At 34.4% G+C, this 23601-nt stretch overlaps 1 protein-coding gene across 2 annotated transcripts in view; it reads right to left on the minus strand.

Annotated features, from left to right (window-relative positions):
- Positions 1 to 5152: 5152 nt before the first annotated feature.
- The window catches only part of GCA (grancalcin), a 29539-nt gene continuing 11090 nt past the window's right edge, over positions 5153 to 23601 (minus strand). The window contains exons 4-8 of one of the 2 annotated variants that reach the window (XM_049615586.1): positions 22334 to 22377; positions 21895 to 22042; positions 17392 to 17505; positions 11468 to 11526; positions 5153 to 5302 (exon numbers count right to left, since the gene is read on the minus strand). In XM_049615586.1, coding sequence (XP_049471543.1) covers positions 5285 to 5302; positions 11468 to 11526; positions 17392 to 17505; positions 21895 to 22042; positions 22334 to 22377 — 383 coding nt within the window. In that variant the 3' untranslated portion in view covers positions 5153 to 5284. Of the gene's footprint in view, positions 5303 to 10239; positions 10840 to 11467; positions 11527 to 17391; positions 17506 to 21894; positions 22043 to 22333; positions 22378 to 23601 lie in introns of those variants that run through there. The other variant, XM_049615585.1, reaches the window with a different exon arrangement.

Raw genomic sequence — 23601 nt, forward strand, 5'->3', positions numbered from 1 at the left:
AAAATTCTGTCTTTAACTGCATTTACAAACTACCTAACATGTTTCTCACTGGCACATTTCCTTGCATATTTAGAAACAAGTAGAAACAAGTTTCTCTCTCTTTTTATTATTATTATTATTTTTTTTTTTTTGAGGAGGGGGAGTCTTCTCAAGAACTGCCAAGGTGTGACTGACACAAAGTGATATCTACAGCTTTCCTCTGATTCATATATTAGGGCAATCCTGAATTGGAGCAAAAGAGTGGACACACATGGTTCTTTTTTAAAAATGTGCAACCCAGTGGATTTGCATGGCAAAACTAGCTCCCATTTGAGCATATGTTGTTCCACGGTTTTCGATTTAATCCCAGCTGTGGAAAAACAATATGCTTGTACCTGCCTGTAAAGGAAATGAAGACACCAGCAGTAAAATTTCTGTTTTGTTCAGTTACTCAAACACATTTGTTAATCAAAGATTAAATGAAAATGCATTCTGTATGAATTGGGCTGAATATATTTGGACCCCAGAATATCAGAACATACAATGGAATATATTTTAATATCTTTAGCTGTTAGACTTTTTCGGAGGGGGTACGATATGCTTCTCATAAAATCAGGATACAGAAAAAACTGCAAGTTAATTTAAGATTCTGAGTTGTCAAATTTTACTTAAGTTTTATTTTTCAATTCCTTTGAGTACAATTGTAATTTTATTTTGGGCTGATCTATTATATCCTTTCCTTCTGAACGAAATCTTGAAATTTTTTGCAAGTTTCTTCCTTCTTTAATAATTCTTACACCCACATATATTTTTAAAGAAATATTATATCGGTGCACATTATTAAATGGATTAGTTTCCATCCCTCCAGGATAGAAATATAATCTATTGACTTACTTTTACCTTTGACACTATTGGTTTCAAATATAAGCAATTCCTTTAAATTTACAAAGCTATTGCACTATTTAAAATGATGAAAGTGACCTTAAGTTGCCCCCTATATATTTTTAAATGGTCACATGTGTGGGAGGCAATCTGTAGGCGTGAACATATTCTTATCCCTGCTAAATGTTCGAAAAAAAAGAAAACATAAGCGATAAAGTATGTATGACAAAATGACTAGTCAATTCAGTAAAAAACAGGACAAGTTTAACTAGCTTCCCAAACCATTTGGTGTTAGGCAGATACAAATTTAAGGACTAATGCTTTCTTTCCTTCATTCAACAAACATTTATGGGTGCCTAGCTGGGGGAGACAAATGGCTAACGTTGATTCAGAGGACTATTTGAGGATTTTATATCTATATTTAGGCATATTTTTGCAGCTGCAACAAATTTCATAAGGATTGCCAGCCTAAGCTCCAGGGAAAGTCAGAAGGAATTCACCAGAGACTGTCATTTGTAGAGGATTTGGCAGGTGAGGAATTTAGATCTGATTGTTTGATTAGTGGATGCTTCAGCTCCAACACTTGCTGTGACGTGCATAAAATCCCACATAAAGCCTCTATACTTCTTTATAAAAACTGAGCATGAAAAAAAATAAATAAATAAAAATTGAGCTTGAGGGAATGGAAAGATGGGGAATAGTATACAAGTTTCCAGCTTGCTTAAAGTTTTGCATAAGACAAACATTCTTCCTCTTAATGCCTTGACATAAAATAATTCTTTGATATTAAAATCTAAGTCTCAGAGAATTGGACAGGATTAAGAAGTTCCCCTCTTCTAGGATATTAGCTTAACAAGAGCCTGGAAAAGCTAACATGTGATTAGTTAGGCAGAAATGTCAGAGGCTCAATGGTTAAAATGACTTAGAGATGACCAAAGCAATTATCTTAATTTACAAAATGCATCTCCTTATCCCAGTCAAAGGTCCAATGCCTGAAATCACTTGTCATGCTTGCTGTGGCCAACAGTCTGACCCCTCCATTGGCGATCCTCCTGAGAGGCAGGGTTGACTGCCCATCAGTCCTGGCAGTAGGAGCACTGCTGTCCTCCTAGGTAATTCGAAGCACTTAATACAACTGATGCTTTCCACCTAAAAATAGTGAGATCTGGTTCCCAGGCCTAAATAAAATTCCATCTAAAATCTGAAGTTTATCTGAGTGAGTTGTTTTCCTGCTGTTATTGCTGGGCAGAGAGCGGGACATATCATTTTACCTTAGAGAGGAGTCCCATGTTCTAATTAGTTGATAAGGAAACTAGGAATGAAAAATGTTGAAGCAATGTTCTTGCAGGATTTTTAAATTAAAATTCACCCATTCAACAGACATGAGAAGGCAGGGGCAAATTTGGGACAGCCTCCTTTTCTTATGTCCATGGTAATGGATTGGTCATCAGAGATGAATTTTCCCACTCTTCCAGTCAGAAGATATGGGTATCGTATCAGGGCCTAGTGGCATTTGGTGTGAGGTTGGATATATGTATATGACAGCTGCTTACAGGTCCTTTTGGAGGTTTATCTTTAACAGTGGTTCCCAAAAGCCTAAAAGAACCATTTCTTTAACCGGATGTCATTTAAAATCCCTTCATATATTATCAAAGGAAAAAGTTTATCACCTCGTTGGCATACCTAAAACAATCATTCTAACAGGTAAATCTTTCCCTTGAAGGCTTTTCATGATTAAAAAAAGGAATGTGAGAGATCTAGTTATTAAAAATGAGTCGCAACACTGATTTAGAACATAGTAGTCTTTAAATTGCTTATCCATGATTGAAACCAAAAGTAAATCAATGTATTTGAGGAGATTCCTACTGCAAATCAAAATTTTTATAAATTACAAAAAATTTCAGATCTTGATTTTTGCACGATAGAAAAATGTGTCTATCATGTAAGTTCAGAGGCACTTGGAAGACAGATGATGATGTCTTCCCATGTAGGCCTAGAATTAGCAGTACTAAAACAGCCAGGGATCATGCTAGAAATGCATATTCATGGGCCCCACCCAGACCTACTGACTCAGAAACTCTAGAGGTGGAACCCAGCAATCATCTTTTAACAAGCCCTCTTCTATATGATCTCCATAAACACAAGAACTTTGAGAATCACTAACGTAGAGCATGGGCTCTGCAGTCAGACCCACGTGGGTCTCAGGAGTTCTCTCATGAAGAGCTGTGTGACCCTGACCAATTTAATTAACCTCCCTGAGTCTTTTTCCTGAATTTGTAAAAATGAGATAATGGTACCTGCCTCAAAGAAGCTTGAGGAAGAAGTGAGATAACATATAGTAAAGTGCCTGGCACACATAGGTGCCCCTAAATGCTAGATTCTTTGATTATCATCCAGGACCACGATATTAAAAACAATCAGGAAGACAAATAATTTTTTCCACAATAAAGCTTTTCTGTAATGTGCTATGCCTCCAGCTAAATATCCATTAACAAGACTGAAGGTTTTGATTCAGAAGACACAAGAGTAGCCTATTGTTTTCTCTAATTGCATTTTGCACTGTTAGGTTTTTAGCTTTAAAGTAATACTATTTATAATGATAGTGAGAGTATGAATGTCATTGTTACAAACCTGTGTACTCTGAATCAGTGATCTGTTGAATTCAGTACTACTAAAAATTGGTCTGTAAAGACCGGCTCACTGGGGAAGCCCCTCTTTAGATCCATGACGTAGTTCCCAGATGGGTATTTGGAAATGCATTTTCAAAATAGTGTTGAAAGAAAATACACTTTCTATTTTCTCAGAAAATAGAATTTATAGTTGTAGTGGTCCTTTGCAGGCTTCTAGGCCCACACCATCATGCACAGATACGCTAAACAGACTGCCTGCCTAAGTCCAGTGTGCAATGGTAGAAATGGCAAGAGACTTGGTGTCATAAACCTGAATTAAAATCCTACCTTCTCCACTTTTAGGACAAACCCTCGGTGAGCCCCAGTAGCCAAAATTATGAAGGCAATGTCTTAAATATCTTGAGGAGTGTTGGGGAGCCTCTGAAGTACGTATATGGAAGTGCTTTGTAAACCATAAAGCACCGTGTAACTATAAGCTCTTCATGTGACTTGTGCATCATCACAAATACAGTGTCATTAGGGTGGCAGTGCCGTAGCATGACCTAGGTCTTCTGAAAACCTTCCATGGCTCCTTCCCCTACCCAAAACTGACAGCATTCCCACTCTGACACAAATCTATACAGTGATTCTCACACGGCTCTCAAAGATCTATTTACTCAGAGTAGGAGAACACCAGTGTTAGGAAAGCTATCCTCTGCTATAGCATCCCCGTATTTGTCAAAAATTGTCGGTGTCCAACATCCATAGAATTATATATTTGAGTTGTGATGGTTTTCTAGGTATGCAGTACTTTACCCCTCACCCCCTCACTTCTTAAGTGTTCTCATTCAAAGCTTCTGTCTCTGGGTTCCACTTAACTTACAACAAAGTGATGTTACCATTTTAAAAACTAAAAGGATGTTTTAAAATGCTTTGTAAGGTATTAGTTGTTGTGACTGATCAGTGCCCAACCTTAGAATAATTCATTACATGTTCTGTAGTACAAATACACTTGCTCTAAGAATATACAATACAGAAAATTCACGGAAGACATGAATTATTAATAATTGACAGCATGAAAAGAAATTATCACAAGGCCTATTTATATAAACTATTAAGTGGAGGTTGAGAGAGATGACTAACAAGACATTTTTTAAAATACATTATCACTATGAATAGGATGAAACATCTGTAGGAATGCAATGTTAAGAACACAGAACCATATGATCAACTGACCGATTTCATTGTTTTAGCAATCAAAATCAAACTTTTAAATGAGTAGCAAGTATTAGAGAAATGCTCCCAATAAAATATTTATTATGAGAAGTGGCAAATTTAACATGATTTTTCTTGAGAAGCTAATGTCAAAACTTAGCTGAATTCCTAACCGGTAGTCATGAAGTCATGACATTTGTGACTTTCGTTAATTTATATTTTGAGAGATACAAAATAATTTGGTACACCTATGGTTTTAAAACACTGTATGTTTAATCTTCACTTTTGGTGTTTCCCTTGTATGCATCATTTTTAAATGAAAAATAATCACACCTGTTAGCACTTAAATCATATACTTTTTGTATTGACACTGTATTAAGTATTCTGAGTATATGTAAGAAAATTCCACACCATCTCATCAACCTCATTTATTTTGGAGTAAAATTTAAGGACTGGTCATCTTATACTTACCTCCTCCACAGTCTCTTCAGAAGATACAATGTTACAATAACATTGAATATGGCACCCTTTTTCCAAACATAAAAACACCGAGGAATCCCTAGTTTTCATCTCCAGGGATTAATTAGACACACCTCCTTCTAGCTGAAATTTGCATTCTATGATTTTGATAGAAAAATATATACCAGAATGTTTGCCAGTTCAATAATACATTTCAAAAAATAATGTGTGTAATCATTTGAAAATGTCAGTCATCTGATAAAAAGAAGTTCACTCACATTGGTTAAGTAGTAAGTACCTTGGAATGCTTTAAATGTAATGAAACAATCTACCAAAACACATACTTTTTCCTAGTCTTTATGCACATAATGTAGCATGAAATCATGACGCTTTTGAAATACTCTGTGCGGATATATTTATTTTTTAGCAAATATTTTCTTCAAAGATTGGTATGTGGTATTGGCAGTGTAATCTACTTGCACAACTAGTTTTGCAATAACCTACAAATAACTGTAAATAAGAAAAATGTAAATTTCATGTAAAAATGGTTGCAGATTTTTGGTAGCTAAAAGTGTACAAGTTGTATTGAAAATATAGTATATATACATAATTTAAGAACGAAGCATATACTTTCTGATCTATTTATACATGAAAATTCAAGAATTTGTAAAAGAAATTATTTTGGGGAAAAAGAAAGTAAATCTCATTAGCTAGCTTTTATTAGAGAAGCCAACTATTTCCAACATTTTACTAGGTAGAGTGCTAGATACAGGCATGGTGGTGCTGATGTACTTCACGAAATCCCATAATTGCAACAGTGCCACTACAGTTTTACGGAGTTCACTGGGACACTAGTAAACTGGACTGGGTGGTAAAAGCATTATGTCTAAAATTGAAGAACTGTAAAAACATTTCACTTACTATTGACTGTCAAGCACACAGTGGTAATTGACTAAAACGTCTACCGTTCCATTATTGAAAATTTCTGATAACTGAGCAGGCTTCAAATTACATGGGACACATTTGGTATAATGCGTGGATGGTTCATTTTTTTCGTCAAGAATGAAAATATCCAGATAACATTATTTTCATTTGCCTATGTTTCATATATTCTAATTCCTCCCCTAGAATTAGTTATCTATTATTTAAGAAAAAGCATCTATCTTCAGAGAAACCTTTTGCACAAAATCATTTGGTCATAATGTGGCATTTTCTAAGCTAAGGACTATTTACTCTGTTTAGTGGTTTAGATTCTCCACCATTCATTTTTTTAGGTTTAAGAAGCCAAGAGAACATTTCGCTATTTAATAAATGAAAAACCAAATCAAATATAGATTAGCAGAAACAAACGTGTTGTTTCATCTTTAAGTGAGGCTGATTAGAAAAAGAATCAAAGTATGAATAAGCTATTTAAAAACTTAAAATCTCTTGCCATAAGAGAGATTTGAGGGTGATGCATTTAGATAGCTTTGGGAAATTAAATATGCATCCAAAAGTTCGGCTAACCTGAAAATTTTCTGATATGGCCTATAATTTTCAAAAGAATATGGATCTTTGTTTAGTATGTTTCTGGAACATACATACCTGTTCAGGTTATCTTTTGAAATTTCAGTTATCATAGCAATATAAATGTGATTAAATATAGCCAGCTAAAATGCAAATGACTGCATGTATCTGTAAAGCACATATTTATATTTTCATGCTTAAGGGAAAATGTTGGGATCCGCCCCCCCCAACAGTGTTATCTGATGAAGGTACTAATTCCTGGCATATTTGTCTCTGAATATAGCTATTAAATGATGACATAGCCAAAATTCTCATTTCCCGTAAGCTTTCCAAATCGCCACCATCTCTGATGTTGTGGAAGGGTTGGAAATGTAAGTAGCACATAGGCAAGGACCCTCCTCACCCCCTAACTGTCTGGTGCATCATAGTAATGTAGGAGTGCTGCCAAAGTCTACTTACTCTACAGATTTACAGAAGCACACCTGAAGTTATTCCTGAATGCTCACAAAATAATACACAAAGCTGTACATTGCCAAGCTACCTGGGTAAAAGGAATGTTAAGCAATATAAGGCTCTTTTCTTTATTAGATGCCGGTAAAATAAGTTTTTTAAAACAAGTAGAAAAAGAAATGGCAAGAAACAAAAGCACAGATTTCCCAGCATCCAAATAATGAGTTGATAGTGAGCCAGACAAATTTTTCATAAGTGTCCTAATGTTTTGCTGGAAAGTAGTTTTGTGCTCAGTATTCTAAATTACAGGAAATATTTAACTTAATATATGGACATATATGATGTTGTAACCTTATTCTATACTACAAATTACCTAAACAGTATTCACTTAAAATCTTCTCTGCATTCATCACTATAACAGAAGTTTTAAATATTTGTTTTTTCTTTGTGTCATCTAATTTTATTATAAAGTCTAGACATACTCTTAGATGATAGCTTAGAATTGTACATTTATTTCAAAGTGCTTACAAAATCAAAAAGATGTGGTTTTTTAATACAAGTTTCAAAGTAATAAAACACCCATGGCTGCATTTTAAAGTTTAAAAGAAAAGAAAAAATGCTAACGTGAAAGAAGTCTTGGATTTTTACTCACTAGATTTAATTACCAGATGTTCACAAATTTATTCCTATTAATTTCCCAGAAAACTGCTACAAATCCGAGAAAACATATCATCTATGAATTTGTCAAAAGTACAAAAGAAAAGCACATTTCTGACAAATTGTATTCATTTAGTTTGTCCAGTTTAGTAATGCCGGAAGAGTACAAGTGAACTTGATTTGTATATTTTCCTTAGAGAAAGAATTATAAATTGATGTTTGTCATTTTTTAAACTGCACAGACTTTGAACTTCATTAATAAATTCTACTTTCTTCCAGGGTGAATACCTTTTCTGGAAATAAATATATTATTTGACACTTTTAAATTACTTTTTGTTTCTGAATGCATGCTTACATAGATCAAATGAGCACAGTCCTTGAAATTACTTTAAAGTGGACCAAATTAAGATTCCAACAGTATTTATTTCCCCTTGATATAATTGAAAAGGTGTAAACTGCCACTCAAAATAGAAGTGCAACATCTGACATTGAACCATTTGGCAGTTTTTTAGGCGGAGGTGAATTACTGCACTGTTATTTGAACTGAAGCATCTCATATATGTTAACAGATTTTGTATGATACAAAACTTTACAGCAAGCTATTTGAATGTTTATTAAAAAATTCTCAAAATGACATGGAAACATGTTTACTGTATAAATAAAAGCACTTAGATGTTAAGAGTGTACATTATTCAGTATTTTCCTCTTTACAAGAAAACTGGGTGTGAGTTAACCAGTACAAACTACCATACTATATTCATATTCCAGTCCTTGTTCATCATAAGACTATTTAATTTTTACTTTAGTAATGGATGTCTGTTTACATCAATTATCTTTAAAGCATCAAAAAGTGAGTTGCATTTCAGTATAAAAACTCCATCTAAAATATCCTCTATGCCTAACGTTTTATAAGATTATCTAGTTAATGGACAGTGCAAAAGAACTGTCTGACAAGTTGGATTGGCATGGAAAATTAGTTCTGCTAGAGAAAGGAGTTCTGTGGTCAAAAATTTTGGGAACTATGTCAAACAGAAATAAACAGGATTTTATGGACCTTAGGCTTTATCAAGCTCCCTGAAAAGGGTGAGAATTTCCCAAATATGTTTGGTCACTGAAACGGCTTCACAGACTGACCATGACCAAAATTCACAGAAACACCTTTGGAAAAGGACGAGTTAGAGAATCATATGAAGAGTTCTAATACAAAGTGTCATTTGGCAGAAACTTAAATGAATACTATCATATATCATTTTTAAAGTTTTTAGCCTCAACCATTAGCCTACAAGCAAGAAAAATTATAACTGACGTCAGAACGGTACAGCAATGCAATTACCTATAAGCTGGATGTTAAGATACCAGGCTGCTGAGTCATATTATCATCCTCATTCAACATGAACGATGTAAGAGTGTGTTTACATTAGTTTCTTCTACAACACTTCTAATTAGAATACTGTATTTTATTTTATACCTCAGTTAACATCCTCTCACATTATCAAATATATGTTCATGGAAAAAAAATTAGCAGCCAGAGGACAAAAGTATATGGATTATTTATTCACACATTTATACTGCTGACCAAATGAATCTGACAACTAATTATATAAAAATATAACGTCAGAATGACTACCCAATACTTCCTTTCCAGGACTGTTGAAAGTAAAAGTGGATTTAAAATTCTGTAAGTTTATGAAACTTTTTTTTTTCAAGATGCTACCATTCATCCTCCATCCTTTAAGAAACCCGGAATTTTCTAAAAAGAATAATTAATGTGGTCATCAGTCATACTAAAATTACGTCAATTTGTACTCGCATTTGAAGCTGGAAGACATTCAGTTAAGGTGTAAGAAAAACACATGGTGTTTCAAATCTTCATTAAGAAAGACTTAAGAGTGTTTGCAAGGAAAGGGGCAGGATTAACTACAACAGCTCATATCAGGGATCTGAAATGCTAAGGATGTGATGACCACTTTGCAATCTCCACAGCGATGCCACTCTGAAACAGGGTGTGGTGCCTGCTGTGGTCAGTACCCCCCACATTATACACCTGCATTCAACGACTTGCCAGTTTAGCAATGCCAAAACCTGCAGCTAATGTTGTCAAGAAAGGTGAACTTACAGTTTCTGAATATCTAAACAAATTGGTAGATTACTTGATTTTTTTAACTTTGTAAACAGTTGGCATTATATATGAAACAATTTAGTTTAATAGAATACATTGAAATGTTGACATCTCATTAAAAATATGTGTCACTTCCAAAAAGTCTAGATTTAAAAGGAAGATGCCATTTTAGGCCCTCTAGGTCATCACTAATGAAAAAAAAAATGCAGAGAGAAAATGTATGTTCTGTTAAGAACTTTTTTTTCCACAGAAGATAATAAAGCATATTGAAGAAAAATATACACTGAAAAAAATAAAGGAAAAAAATGCTTCCTATAGCCTTATTTCTCTATATATTAATTTGCCGTCTACTTAAGGTGACGTAATACAAAATTTTAGGAACTACGATTTTCTTCTTCATAGGCAAAGACCAGTGAGTTTCTCTTCTTAAATTATGCAATCAAGGAATAAAGAAACCCTTCTACAAATATGGCACAAAATCCAGACTTCTTCTAGTTCACCTTCAAAACCAACAACGAGGAAAAAAAATTCAATGTATAATTTGTAACCTTCAGGTAAGTATACATTAGCTTTATCTAGGCTTTCACATTTGGCTTCTTATATAATCTATCTTGTAAATACATTCTTCTGGATTTACAATGTTGAAAATTAAGGCTAAAAGGTATTTACATCAATTCATCATATACCAATGTTTTATGATACTAAGATATGTTAAGTGAACAGCTTTCCTAAAAGCACTACTATTCCAAATACAAAAACATTTCTTGTATTGCTTTAAATTATGCACTAAAGTAAAAACACACAGAAATAGGACAGACTTATAACAAGGTAGAAACATGGAAAAGCCAAAAAAGCATTAAATTCAAAGTAGTCCAGTTCATATCTTCCAAGTAAAAAAAATTCACAGTATTTCTTCAGCTTTCAAATTCTAGACATTCAAATTGCCATAGTACCCTGCAAAAACTAACACATAAGCAAAATCATCAGCTGGTAACAAAAAAAGGCTTTTTGCTTTTGATTAATTACACTCCATGAAAACATTTTCACAAGAGGGGAAATTTTTAAAGTTTCCAAGGTTTGTAATTTAAACCAGTATGTACTAGCAGGGAAGTGTTGACTCCCTAACTTCCTCATAACAAGAACAAAACAAAACCCCTGAAACATTGAAGTACATGTGAAATATAATTAGTTTCAATTAAAAAAAAAAAAAACACTGGAATCAGGTTAATTGCAACCATTTGAAATGAGAAATGAACAGCTTCATAATTTATCATCATAGATGAAAATTTCCTCTTGAAGATTATCAAAAAATAAACTACTCTTTATAAAAATGGTAGCTTTGCCCTTAAAAATGATTTGAAAGGTAAACTGCCAAAAACATGTCATAAAATTTAGAAGTACCTTTATAATATAATGTCAACTTGATATTTATACAAGTATTTAACCTTTTATTTGCATTTAGCTGATAAATTCAGAAAAGGAATATGGTCTATAAAATATATTATTCCCATTACTGGTACCAGAGACCTCTTAAATTTTTTTAACAATTATGAACACATCTAGGGAACAGTGTAAATACCAGAATACTTACATCATCATATACAAAATTCACAACCCCTTGTTGCAAGTGGTCTCTTCTCCTAAACAAATCTTTAAACAAACAAAAAATTATCACAATTTTAAATATATAGTTGTAAATGCTTAGTGTCCCTAGGTTCTAAAAAATGACTAATTTCATTCTCAATTTTTTAAAAAAAGGATTTTTTAGGGGTGCCTGGGTGGCTCAGTCGGTTAAGCATCTGACTCTGGCTCAGGTCAAGATCTTGAGGTTTGTGAGTTTGAGCCCCGTGTCAGGCTCTGTGCTGATAGTGCAGAGCCTACTTGGGATTCTCTCTCCCTCTCTCTCTCGCTGTCCCTCCCCTGCTCCTGTGCTCTCTCTCTCTCAAAATGATTAATAAAAATGAAAATAAATGTTTTTAAGGTTTTTTTTAAAGTTGTTCTTTAAATTCCAGCTAGTTAACATACAGTGGAGTATTAGTTTCAGGCGTACAATATTGTAATTCAACACTTCCACACATTATCAGGTGCTCATCACAAGTGCACTCCTTAATCCCCATCACCTATTTAACCCATCCCACCAAACACCTCCCCTCTGTTGACCATCAGTTTGTTCTCTCTATAGCTAAAACTCTGTTCCTTGGTTTGCCTTTTTTCCCTTTGCACATTTCTTAAATTCCACATGTGAGTGCAATCATATGGTATACGTCTTTCTCTAATGGATTTATTTCACTTAGCTTGAACCTCTCTAGCTCCATCCGTGTCACAAGCGGCAAGATTTCATTCCTTTTGATGGCTGAGTAATATTCCATTGTGTATACGTACCACATCTTCTTTATCCATTCATCAATAGATGGATACTTGGGCTTTTCATAATTTGGCTACTATAGATAATGCTGTTATAAACATCTGGGTGTATGTATCCCATTGAATCAGGATTTTTGTATTCTTTGGGTAAATACCTAGTAGTGCAATTACTGGATTGTTTGATAGTTCCATTTTTAACTTTTTGAGGAACCTTCATACTGTTTTCCAGAGTGGCTGCACCAGTTTGCATTCCTACCAACAGTGCAAGAGGGTTACCCTTTCTCCACAGCCTCACCAACACCTGTTGTTTTTTGTGTTGATTTTAGCCATTCTATTAGGGGTGGGGAACTCATTGTAGTTGTGATTTGTATTTCCCTGGTGAACAGTGATGTTGAGCATCTTTTCATGTGTCTGTTGGCCATCTGGATGTCTTCTTTGCAAAAAAAGTCTTCTGCCCATTTTTTAATTGGATTACTTGTTTTTTGGATGTTGAATTTTATAATGTTCTTTATATATTTTGGATACTAACCCTTTATCAGGCATGCCATTTGAAAATATCTTCTCCAGTCCCATAGATTGCCTTTTAGTTTTGTTGATTGTTTCCTTTGCTGTGCAGAAGTGTTTTATTTTTTTATTTTTTTTTAAGCTTATTTATTTATTTTGAGAGAGACATAGAGAATGTGAGTGAGGGAGGGGCAGAGAGAGAGGGAGAATCCCAAGCAGGCTCCATGCCACCAGTGCAGAGTCCGACGCAGGGCTCAAACCCATGAAACCATGAGATCATGACATGAACTGAAATCAAGAGTTGAATGCTTTACTGACTAAACCAACCAAGTACCCCATGAGTGTTTTATTTTGATCAAGTCTCAATAGTTTATTTTTGCTTTTGTTTCCCCTGCCTCAGGAGACATATCTAGAAAAAAGTTGCTATGGCCAATTTCAAAGAGGTGACTGCCTGTGTTCTCCTCTGGAATTGTTATGGTTTTAAGGCTCACAGTTTAGGTCTTTAATCTATTTTGAATTTATTTTTGTGTATGGTATAAGAAAGTGGTCCATGTTGCTGTCCAGTTTTCCCAACACTATTTGTTGGAGAGATTGTCTTTTTCCCATTGGATATTCTTTCCTGCTTTGCCAAAGACTAACAGACTACATAATTGTGGGGTCATTTTTTGGGTTTTCTATTCTGTTCCATTGATCTATATGTCTAATTTTGTGCTAGCACCATACTGTTTCAATTACTATAGTTTTGTGATCTAATTTGAAGTCTGGAATTGTGATGCCTCCAGCTTTGCTTTTCTTTTTCAAGGCTGCTTTGGCTATTTGGGGTCTTTTGTGGTTATACAAACATTTGAGGATTAATTTTTCTGGCTCTACGCTTCTTGAGATAGACACGTATTGCTATATACTTCCCTCTCCGCACTACTTTTCCTTCATCCCAAAGATTCTGGGCCATTGTGTTTTCATTTTAATTTGTGTCCACGTATTTTTTTTTAATTTCCTGGATGACCTATTCATTGTTTAGTACGATATTGTTTAATGTCTGTATATTTATGATCTCTCCAAGTAGTTTTTCTTGTAGTTGACTTCTAGTATCATAGTGCTGTAGTCAGAAAAGATGCATGGTATGATTTCAATCCTTTTGTATAATTGAGGCCTGATTTGTGACCTAACATGTGATCTATTTTGGAGAATGTTTCATATGTACTTGAAAAGAATGTGTTATACTGATTTAGGATGGAATGTTCCAAATATATCTGTTAAGTCATCTGGTCCAGAGTGTCATTCAAAGAAATTGTTTCCTTGTTTATTTTCTGTTTAGATTAGCTGTCCATTGATGTAAGTCAGAATGTTGAAGTCCCCTACTATCATTGTATTATTATCATTAATTCCTTTATGTTTGTTATTAATTGTTTTATATATTTAACTGTTCTCATGTTGGGTACATAAATATTTGCAAATTGGTAGATAGTCTTGTTGAATTGTCCCCTTTATTATGATGTAAGTACCCTTCTATATATCTTATTACAGTCTTTGTTTTAAATTCTATTTGTTTTATATAAGCATTGCAACTCTGGCATTCTTTTGACATCCATTTGCTTGATAAATTTTTCTCCATCCCCTCACTTTCAATCTGCAGGTGTCTTTAGGTCTAAAACAAGTCTCATAGGCAATGTATAGATGAGTCTTGTTTTTTAATCCATTTGGACAACCTATGTCTTTTGATTGTGGAGTGTTAAGTCCATGTACATTCAAAATAGTCCTTGAGAAATGTATTTAGTGCCATTTTATTACTTGTTTTGTCAGTGTTTCTGGAGATTTTTCTCTCATCCTTTCTTGTCTTTATCACTTTTGGTCTCTCTGTTGTACTCAGAGTCTCCTTTAATATTCTTGCAGAGCTGGTTTAGTGGTCACTAATTCCTTTCGTTTTTGCTTGTCTAGAAAACTCAACTATTCGGAATGACAAACTTGCTGGATAAAGTATTCTTGGCTGCAGATTTTTCCCACTCAGCACTTTATTTTTTTTTTTCAATTTAGTTTTAATGTTTATGTTTGAGAGACAGAGTGTGAGTGGGTGAGGGGCAGAGAGAGAGGGAGACACAGAATCCGAAGCAGGCTCCAGGCTCCAAGCTGTCAGCCCAGAGCCTGAATTCACGAACTGTGAGATCATGATCTGAGCGAAGTTGGACACTTAACTAGCTGAGCCACCCAGGCGCCCCTCCCACTCAGCACTTTAAATACAGCATGCCACTTCTTTCTGGCTTGCCAAGTTTCTGTTGAGAAATCTCCAGCTAGCCTTATGGGTTGTCCCTTATAAGTTAACGACTTCTTTTGCCTCGCTGCTTTTAAGATTTTTTTATCACTGTATTTTGCAAATTGAATTATAGTATGTCTTGGTGTTGGTTTGCTTTGGTTGATTTTGATGGGAGTTCTCTGTACCTCCTAGATCTGGATGTCTCCTTCCCCAGATTAGGGAAGTTTTCAGCCCTTATTTGTTCAAATAAATTTTCTGCCCTCTTTTCTCTCTCTTCTTCTTCTGGGACTCCTATAATATGAACGTTATTACATCTGATGAAGCCACTGTGTTCCCTAAGTCTATTCTCACGTTCCATAATTCTTCTTTGTCTCTTTTGTTCATCTTCATTATTTTCCATTTTGTTTTCAATATAGCTAATTCATTCCTCTGCTTCTTCCAGCCTGCTGTTCATTGTATCAAGCCTATTTCCAATCTCATTTATTGCATTTTTCATCTCTGATTCTTTTTTTAACTCTTTTTCCTCTGTGACAAGGGTCACCCTGATGTCTTATATTCTTTTCTCAACCCCAGTGAGTAACCTTATGATTGTTGCTTTACATTTTCCATCAGGCATGTTACTTACATTTGTTTTGCTTAGATCTCTGGCTGTGGCCTTATCTTGTTTTTTCATTTGGGATAAATTCCTCCATCTTGGCATTTTGTCTAAGTCTCGGTCTTCTTCTGTGTTAGAAAGGCCAGTTAATTCTCCTGCTCCTGAGAGTAATAGCTTTATGAAGAAGAGGTCATGTAGTATCCAGGGCCTGGTGCTTCAAGGAGTATCTCTGATGTTTGCTGTGTGAGTTCTGCTCTTATGTTTTGGCTGCTCTATCCTTCTGGCCAGTCATCTGTAGAGGTTCTACTTACCTGCTGTGGGCAGTGTTTGGTCACTGGCCAGAACATGGCAAGTTTTAACTAGGTGTGCTCTAGTCTGCTTGTTTAATGAGACCTGACACCACCTGCACCAGAACTGAGGCCGTATAGAACTCTTCTGTCAGATGTGGTGGAGGCAGGGACTTGTGCTGGTCTTCTGGGGAAGGAGCCTGCCATTCTGAGACTAAGGCATGCTTGACTGAGAACTGAGTCCTGCTAGAGCACAGGGGTGTGGGGTTTGGTATAAGGAAATCAGGCAGCCCGTGTACGTACTATGCCACTTCCCACATGCAGCTATGTGCTTATGCTGAAGGGTGGGGGAGGGAAATGACACCAGCTGGCTCCTTTGTTCCTGGAGAGGTGTCTCTGTGAATGCTGCCTCTCAGGGATGTGCAAGAAGAGTGAATATTCTCCCCACTGTGTACCCCAAGCATTCTTCAAATCACTGTTTCCATGCTGTCTGCCCCTAGGTTGTGTGCCTGCCTTCTCTCCAGGAGCAGTGCAGTACCCTCTGGACTCTATCCTAGTCAAGTCTGTTGACCTTCAAAAGTCTAAGCTTCAAGCCCTGCTAGTGGCAAGAACTCGTGAAATTCAGCCTCTCTCATTTTCCAAGCCAATGCTTTGGGGAAACATTCTCCTTATGCATTCCCATTTGTTCCTCTCTCTCTCACCCTTCTCCATGACTACAGCTTCCTCCTCCCTACACCACCCATGATCCATTTCTCCCCTCAACCGTGTCTCCACTCATCCTACCTTCTTTGATGTGGCCTCTTCTCTCCCTTTAGTTGTGGAGTTTGTTCTGTCAATCTTCAGGTTGATTTCTGGGGTACTTAGGATAATTTGATAGCTATCTAGATGTGTTCATGGGACAAGATGAGCTTAGGGTCCTTCTACTCCACTGCCATCTTCCCTCTTTCTCTTCATACTCAATTAAATCAAGTGATTTCATATCCCAGGCAACTGAGACATGAAAACTTTCCAAAACTGAGCTACAACAATCTTTCAGTATTCATATTGCTAAAGTTTTTAAAAACTTTTTTTCACAATATTGCTAAAGTTTTAAAGCCTTAAAACTGATTAAATTTAACAGTGAATAACGGTGAAAAATACATAATATTACAAACTTGTCGAAGAAAACAAGAGATATTTTTCAGAGAAATAGCTACAGGGCACCTGGGTGGCTCAGCGAGTTGTCTGACCCTTGGTTTCTGCTCAGGTCATGATCTCATGGTTTCATGAGTTCAAGTCTCACATCAGTCTGTGCTGACAGTGAGGAGCCAGCTTAGGATTCTCTGTCACCCTCTGTCTGCCCCTCCCCTACTGTCTCTTTCAAAATAAATAAACTTAAAAAAAATCAGTAATTTCAAAAACGAAAAAGAAAAAGAAAAATAGCTACATAACGCTATACCCATTTTTAAAAGGCGAAAGATTTATGCGATTTGAAGAGAAACCAGAGCATACTATACCCATTTTTAAATGATGAATACCTGTCAGTGCTCGAAGCTTCACACAGCAAGCCACATAATCATCAAAGAAGATTCTGCCATTCTTGCTGTACCGTTTAACAATAGCAGTTAATGTTTGAGGGCTCAACCTATAACCTAGAAATAAGAATTAACAGATTAAAACTTCTAAAACCAAACACCATAAGAACATCACAGCATTGCATTTTCTTTAAAAACAATCAAAAAAATAAAATTCCAAAATTCATTCCATAAAAATATATACTAAAAATAAAACACATTCGTATTGAAACTTATCAGACAAAGGCTTTACTAATAGTTAAGTGGTACATAAACATCTAAATTCTAGCTCTGTAATGAAGTCATAGCTAAGAAAAAACAAAATTATGTTTTTGTATTTTTAGAATATATTTTTATTTTTAAATAATGTCTAGAATATTTTATAGATTTTAATGCTCCAATATTTCAATTCTGTAATTTCATAGTTCTTTAAAAAATATCAAGGAAAGATTATTAGTGATTTTTGCTATCACTTAAATTCTTTATTTCCTTTTTGCCTTTTTTTTTCATTGAGGTATAATTGGCATATATAATTATATTAGTTTCAGATGTACAATATAATGACTCCATAGTTGCATATATTACAAAATGATCACTATAATAAGTCTAGTTAACACCTGTCACCTTATATAGTTACAGAATTTTCTCTTCTTGTCATGAGAACTTTTAAGATCTATTCTTAGCAACTTTCCAATATGTGCATACTGTACTGTGAAGGATGCTGACCTAGAATTATTGTCTTTATTTATTACTATATTAGCAGATTTGGACAATCTACTCAAAGAGGAAAACAATAATAAACGTAGAGAAAATTTTATGTGTAGCTACAATCCAGGGAACTTGCTAAAAATAAATAAATAAATAAATAAATAAATAAATGGAAAGGTATAAATTAATAGAAGTAAAATATGGAAACTTATGTAATTATATGCAAATGTATTTTAAGCTTCCTGGTAGAGAGTTATGATCTGAATGTGTAATGATAAAACTCTTATTATTTCCCATAGCATTCTCAGCAAAATAATTTGAATATTTTAACATGTATCTGAAGATCTTAAATTTGAATAATCCACAATATCTCTCTATGGCACTCAAATGCCTATGTGAACTCTGGCAGTTTTCTTTTTTGCCTAAGGTTATAGTACCTTTTCTACATTATGTTGAATTAAGGATCAAGTTTAATCCATTAGGTATTAATGCTTTAACTGAACTATATATGATGTGTCCAGGACTGTCTCTAAAATGACCATCTATTAAATTAAAATGTCTAATTATAAAACAAAACAAATCACTAGCTTTAGCTTCTTTAAATTGGAATTTGAGATAATTTGCATTGGGTTCAGATTTTAAATTTCAAAAGGTTAATTTTCTTAAAACTGTATTTTGTTTAGAAATGAGTGTCAAAAAAATCAAAGGGTAAACACAATTAGGAATACTACATGAACTGTAAAAGCAGGTTAAACACCATTTTATATTACCACTTTTGAAAGAAAGTAGACTGAGAACCTCAGCTTACCAAAGATAGGATAAAAATAAAGTTACATTCTTTTAAAATACTCTAAAATGCAGACTTTGCATTCTGAGGTATTTTGGCATATACTGTGTATACTAACCACATAAGAAAACAAAGAAAAATTTAGAAAACATGGTTTTTATTGCTGAAAAGCTAGAGTATCATACAGAAACCAGTAATATATTGAGATAAGCCTTTGCTATCAAATTAGAGCTCTTACCACAAATGAACACTATTCTATACTCAGGAATTGGAAAAACCAGTGTTGTTGAAATGTCCATATTACTCAAAGCAATATACAGATTCAATGCAATCCCTATAAAATATCAATGACATTTTATCACAGAACTAGAACAAATTATACTAAAATTCGTTTGGAACTAAAAAGACCCCAAATAGCCAAAGTAATCCTGAGAAAGAAGAACAAAGTGGGAGGTATCACAATTTCAGATTTCAAGATATACTATAGAACTGCAGTAATCAAAACAGTGTGGTACTGGCACAAAAATAGACAAATAGATGAAAAGACCAGAATAGAGAGCTCAGAAATAAACCCATGCTTATATGGTCAATTAATCTATGACAAAGGAGGCAAGAACATACAATGGGAAAAAGTCTCTTCAGCAAATGGTGTAGAAAAATGGTACAGCCACATGCAAAAGAATGAAACTGGACTATTTTCTTACATCATACACAAACTCAAAAAGGATTAAAGAACTAAATATGAGACCTGAAAACACAAAACTCCTAGAGTAAAACATAGACAGTAATTTAACATTGGCTGAAGCAACATTTTTCTAGATAGGTCTCCTGAGGCAAGGAAAACAAAAGCAAAAATAAACTACTGGGACTATACCAAAATAAAAAGCTTTTGCACAGTGAAGACAACCATTAACAAAATGAAAAGGCAACCTACTGAATGGGAGAAGATATTTGCAAATGACATATCCTGTAAGTGGTTAATATCCAAATATATAGAACTTAGACAACTCAACACTAAAAAACCCCAAATAATCCAATGAAATATATGCAGAAGACCCAAACAGACACTTTTCCAAAGAAGATAAACATATGGCCAACAGACACACAAAAAAATGCTCAACATTCCTAATCATCAGGGAAATGCAAATCAAAACCATAATGAAAGATCCCATTACATCTGTCAGAATGGCTAGAATCAAAAAATAAAAGGAATAACAAGTATTGGTGAAAATGTAGAGAAAAAGAAACCTTTCTGCATTGTTGTTAGGAATGTAAATGGTACAGCCATTGTGAAAAACAGTATGGAGAGCCCTCAAAAAGTCAGAAATAGAGGGGAGCACCTGGGTGGCTAGGATGGTCAAGCTTCAGACTCTTAATTTTGGCTCAGGTCATAACCTCACAATTCATAGGTTTGAGCCCCACATCTGGCTTACTGATGGGGAAGCCTGCTTGGAATTCTCTCTCTCTCTCCCTCTCTTTCTGCCCCTCCCTGCTTTTTCTCTCTCTCAAAATAAATAAATAAAGTAAAAATTAAAAATAGAAATACCATATAATCCAGTAATTCCACTACTGGAATATTTCCAAAGAAAAGGAAGACACTAATTCAAAAAGATATGTGCAGCCTGTATTTACTGCAGCATTATTTACAATAGCCAAATTATGGAAGCAACCAAAGTGTCCAGCAACCAATAAATGGATAAAAAAGATGTGGTACATATATACAATGAAATATTATTCAGCCATAAAAAAGAATGAGATCTTGCCACTTGCGACAAATGGATGGACCTAGAGGGTATTATGTTAAGCGAAATAAGTCAGAGAAAGTCAAATACCATATGGTTTCAAAAATATATGGAATTTAAAAAACAAAACAAAGAAAAAAGGAACAAACAAAAAAGCCCTTAAATATAGAGAACAAACTGGTGGTTACCAGAGGGGAGATAAGTGGTACAAACTTCCAGTTACGAAATAATTAAGTCACCCCAGGGGCATCTGGGTCGCTCAGTCAGTTAAGCATCCAACTTTGGCTCAGATGGTGATATCGCCGGTTATGAGTTCGAGCCCCGCATCAGGCTCTGTGCTGACAGCTCAGAGCCTAGAGCCTTCTTCAGATTCTGTGTCTCCTTCTTTCTGCCCCTCCCCTGCTTGTGCTCTCTTATTCAGAAATAAACAAACATTAAAAAAAAATAAAAAGGGGTGCCTGGGTGGCTCAGTCGGTTAAGCATCCAACTTCAGCTCAGGTCATGATCTCACAGTTCACAAGTTTGAGCCCCATGTCGGGCTCTGTGCTGACAGCTCAGAACCTGGAGCCTGCTTTGGATTCTGTATCTCCTTCTCTCTCTGCCCCACCCTTGGTTACTCTTGCTCTCTTTTTCTCTCTCAAAAATAAATAAACATTAAAAAAAATTTAAAACAAAATAATTAAGTCACCCTGAAAAATACAGCATAGGGAATACAGTCAATAAGATCATAATATATGTTGTATGGTTACAGACGGTGAATATACTTGTGATAAGCACCGAGTAATGTATAGAATTGTTGAACACCTGATACAGATACGAATAGAAATGCTGTATTCTTGAAATTAATATAACACTGCATATTAATACTTCCAAAAATCTGGCAAAAATAAAATAAATAATTAGACACCTCAGCAAATTAAAAAAGAATACACTATAAATGGTGGTTACCCACAATTAGAGGAATGCATTTTAATATACTCAACAGAGGGAATTCAGAAATTAATTTTATCAACCACAATGTATAAAAAAGATCATCTTTTGAAAAAAAAAACATAGAATGGTTTTGTTAAAAGTCTTCAATCAGAATTCATCTACAATCTTCAAATCAAACTGGGCAACAGCTGGTGAAATAATAGATTCCTTTGTCACTTAACAAATTAAAACAGTTAAGATTCATTTCATCAAAGAACAATTATCTGGATAGATTCTAAAGAATTTTAACATTCTTACCCATAGCAGCGATGGCTTGATTCAATTCATGATGTTCCACTGTGCCACTTTGGTCTTGATCAATAGTCATGAAGTTTTGCTTCCAGGCATTAAGAGCTGCCCAAAGTTCTTTGAATTCACTAAACCTCATTTTTCCTGTGTAATCTCTCTGATAGTTTTATTAATAAAAATAAATTTTGATACCAGTGAGAATTTACTTGACCCAAAGCTGTAAATCATTGACTAAAAAACTATTAGTATGCTTCTGCAAGTTAGCTAAATTCAGCATATGAATAGATTTCTACTTCAAAATGGAAGAGCATGGAATTCAAACAGAATCTTACAAAGTATTTTTAAAGTCTCTAATTTACTGTAGTCATCTACAGCCAACAATTGCTTAGTTATATTCAGAAAACAATTATTCCATATTCTAGTATTTTCTATTTTTATTCAAGGATACATCCAACATGGCGATCATAATTCTGCAGGTTTCCAAACTGAAGGCTGTAAAACATATTTATTATTTGAATTGGAGTCTGCCCAATTTTATCTATGTAAAATTATGACAATTACTATTTTATAAAACAAAATGTTTAAAAATTGCCAAAAATACACAGTCACCCCATCAACAAACTTTGAATGCTTATGCATCCATAGTAAAAAAAAAAAAAAAAAAAAAAGGACTAAAATAAAAATTACTACTACTCCAAACTATTCACATCTAGTAAGGGGATTTGGTAGTTATATAAGCAATTATAAAATAACTGAAAATTATTGCCACAGGGGAAAGGAGGGTTTTGATCTTCCCAACACAAACGACAAGCAGGTTTTTAAATAGAAATCTGACATATACGGAGTACACAAAACACGAAAGATGTAGAGATGTGATTAAAGTTTGAGGTGAAGGACTGGCTTGTGATGACATCTAAAGGGAGAAGAGGGTCAGATCATGAAAGTCTTGAATGCCACCCTAAAGATTTAGACCAAGGGAAGTCACTGAGGAATTTTACAGAGCAGAGGGGCAATTCTACAATTTCCATTACAGAAACACTCATTTACATTAAACAGACTGCAGAGTAAAGTAAGATGAACCCGGATGTAGGTAAATCATTTGCTAGTTTACTGCAATCAATCAAGTAAAAATATGAACTTCTGATCTGAAGCAGCTGTTTTCCCTTGGGCAAGGGAAAAGGCAGGAAGAAAAAATAAATATAAACTATCTTAATATCATGGGTTATTAGAAATATTAACATTTTCATATTTATAGAACTATAACTGAAGACTCACACTAAGTAGAATTTTTCTAATCCTTATCACAATTATATTGAATTAGTATGCTGATTTACCTCAAGACATTTATTATATCAGTCTTGATAAAAGAAATATTACGTCAGTAAAGTTTAGGTAAGCTTACCAAGTTCTTACTCTTCGCTCCTTAAAATGAATAAATGAATAAATAAAAATGCTTAAAATTATCTTATTTTGTTATTTGATGTTAGCATATTTTGAAATTTTTATGAGAAAAAATATTTCAGCTAAATTTTAGACCTATTAAGAAAAAAAATCATAAAACATTCTACAAGTTAAAATAGCTGATTTTCTTTAAATGTTTATTTAATACAGTGTCAATGTTAGAATAGGTGGTTATAATATTTTCAGATGGACAATTCAACAGACACTCGATGAGTATTCACTATGAGCCAGGTAGCATGATTTTGTGATTTTACA

The sequence above is a fragment of the Panthera uncia genome (genome assembly GCF_023721935.1).
Source record: "Panthera uncia isolate 11264 chromosome C1 unlocalized genomic scaffold, Puncia_PCG_1.0 HiC_scaffold_3, whole genome shotgun sequence".
In the NCBI taxonomy this organism is placed as follows: Eukaryota; Metazoa; Chordata; class Mammalia; order Carnivora; family Felidae; genus Panthera; species Panthera uncia.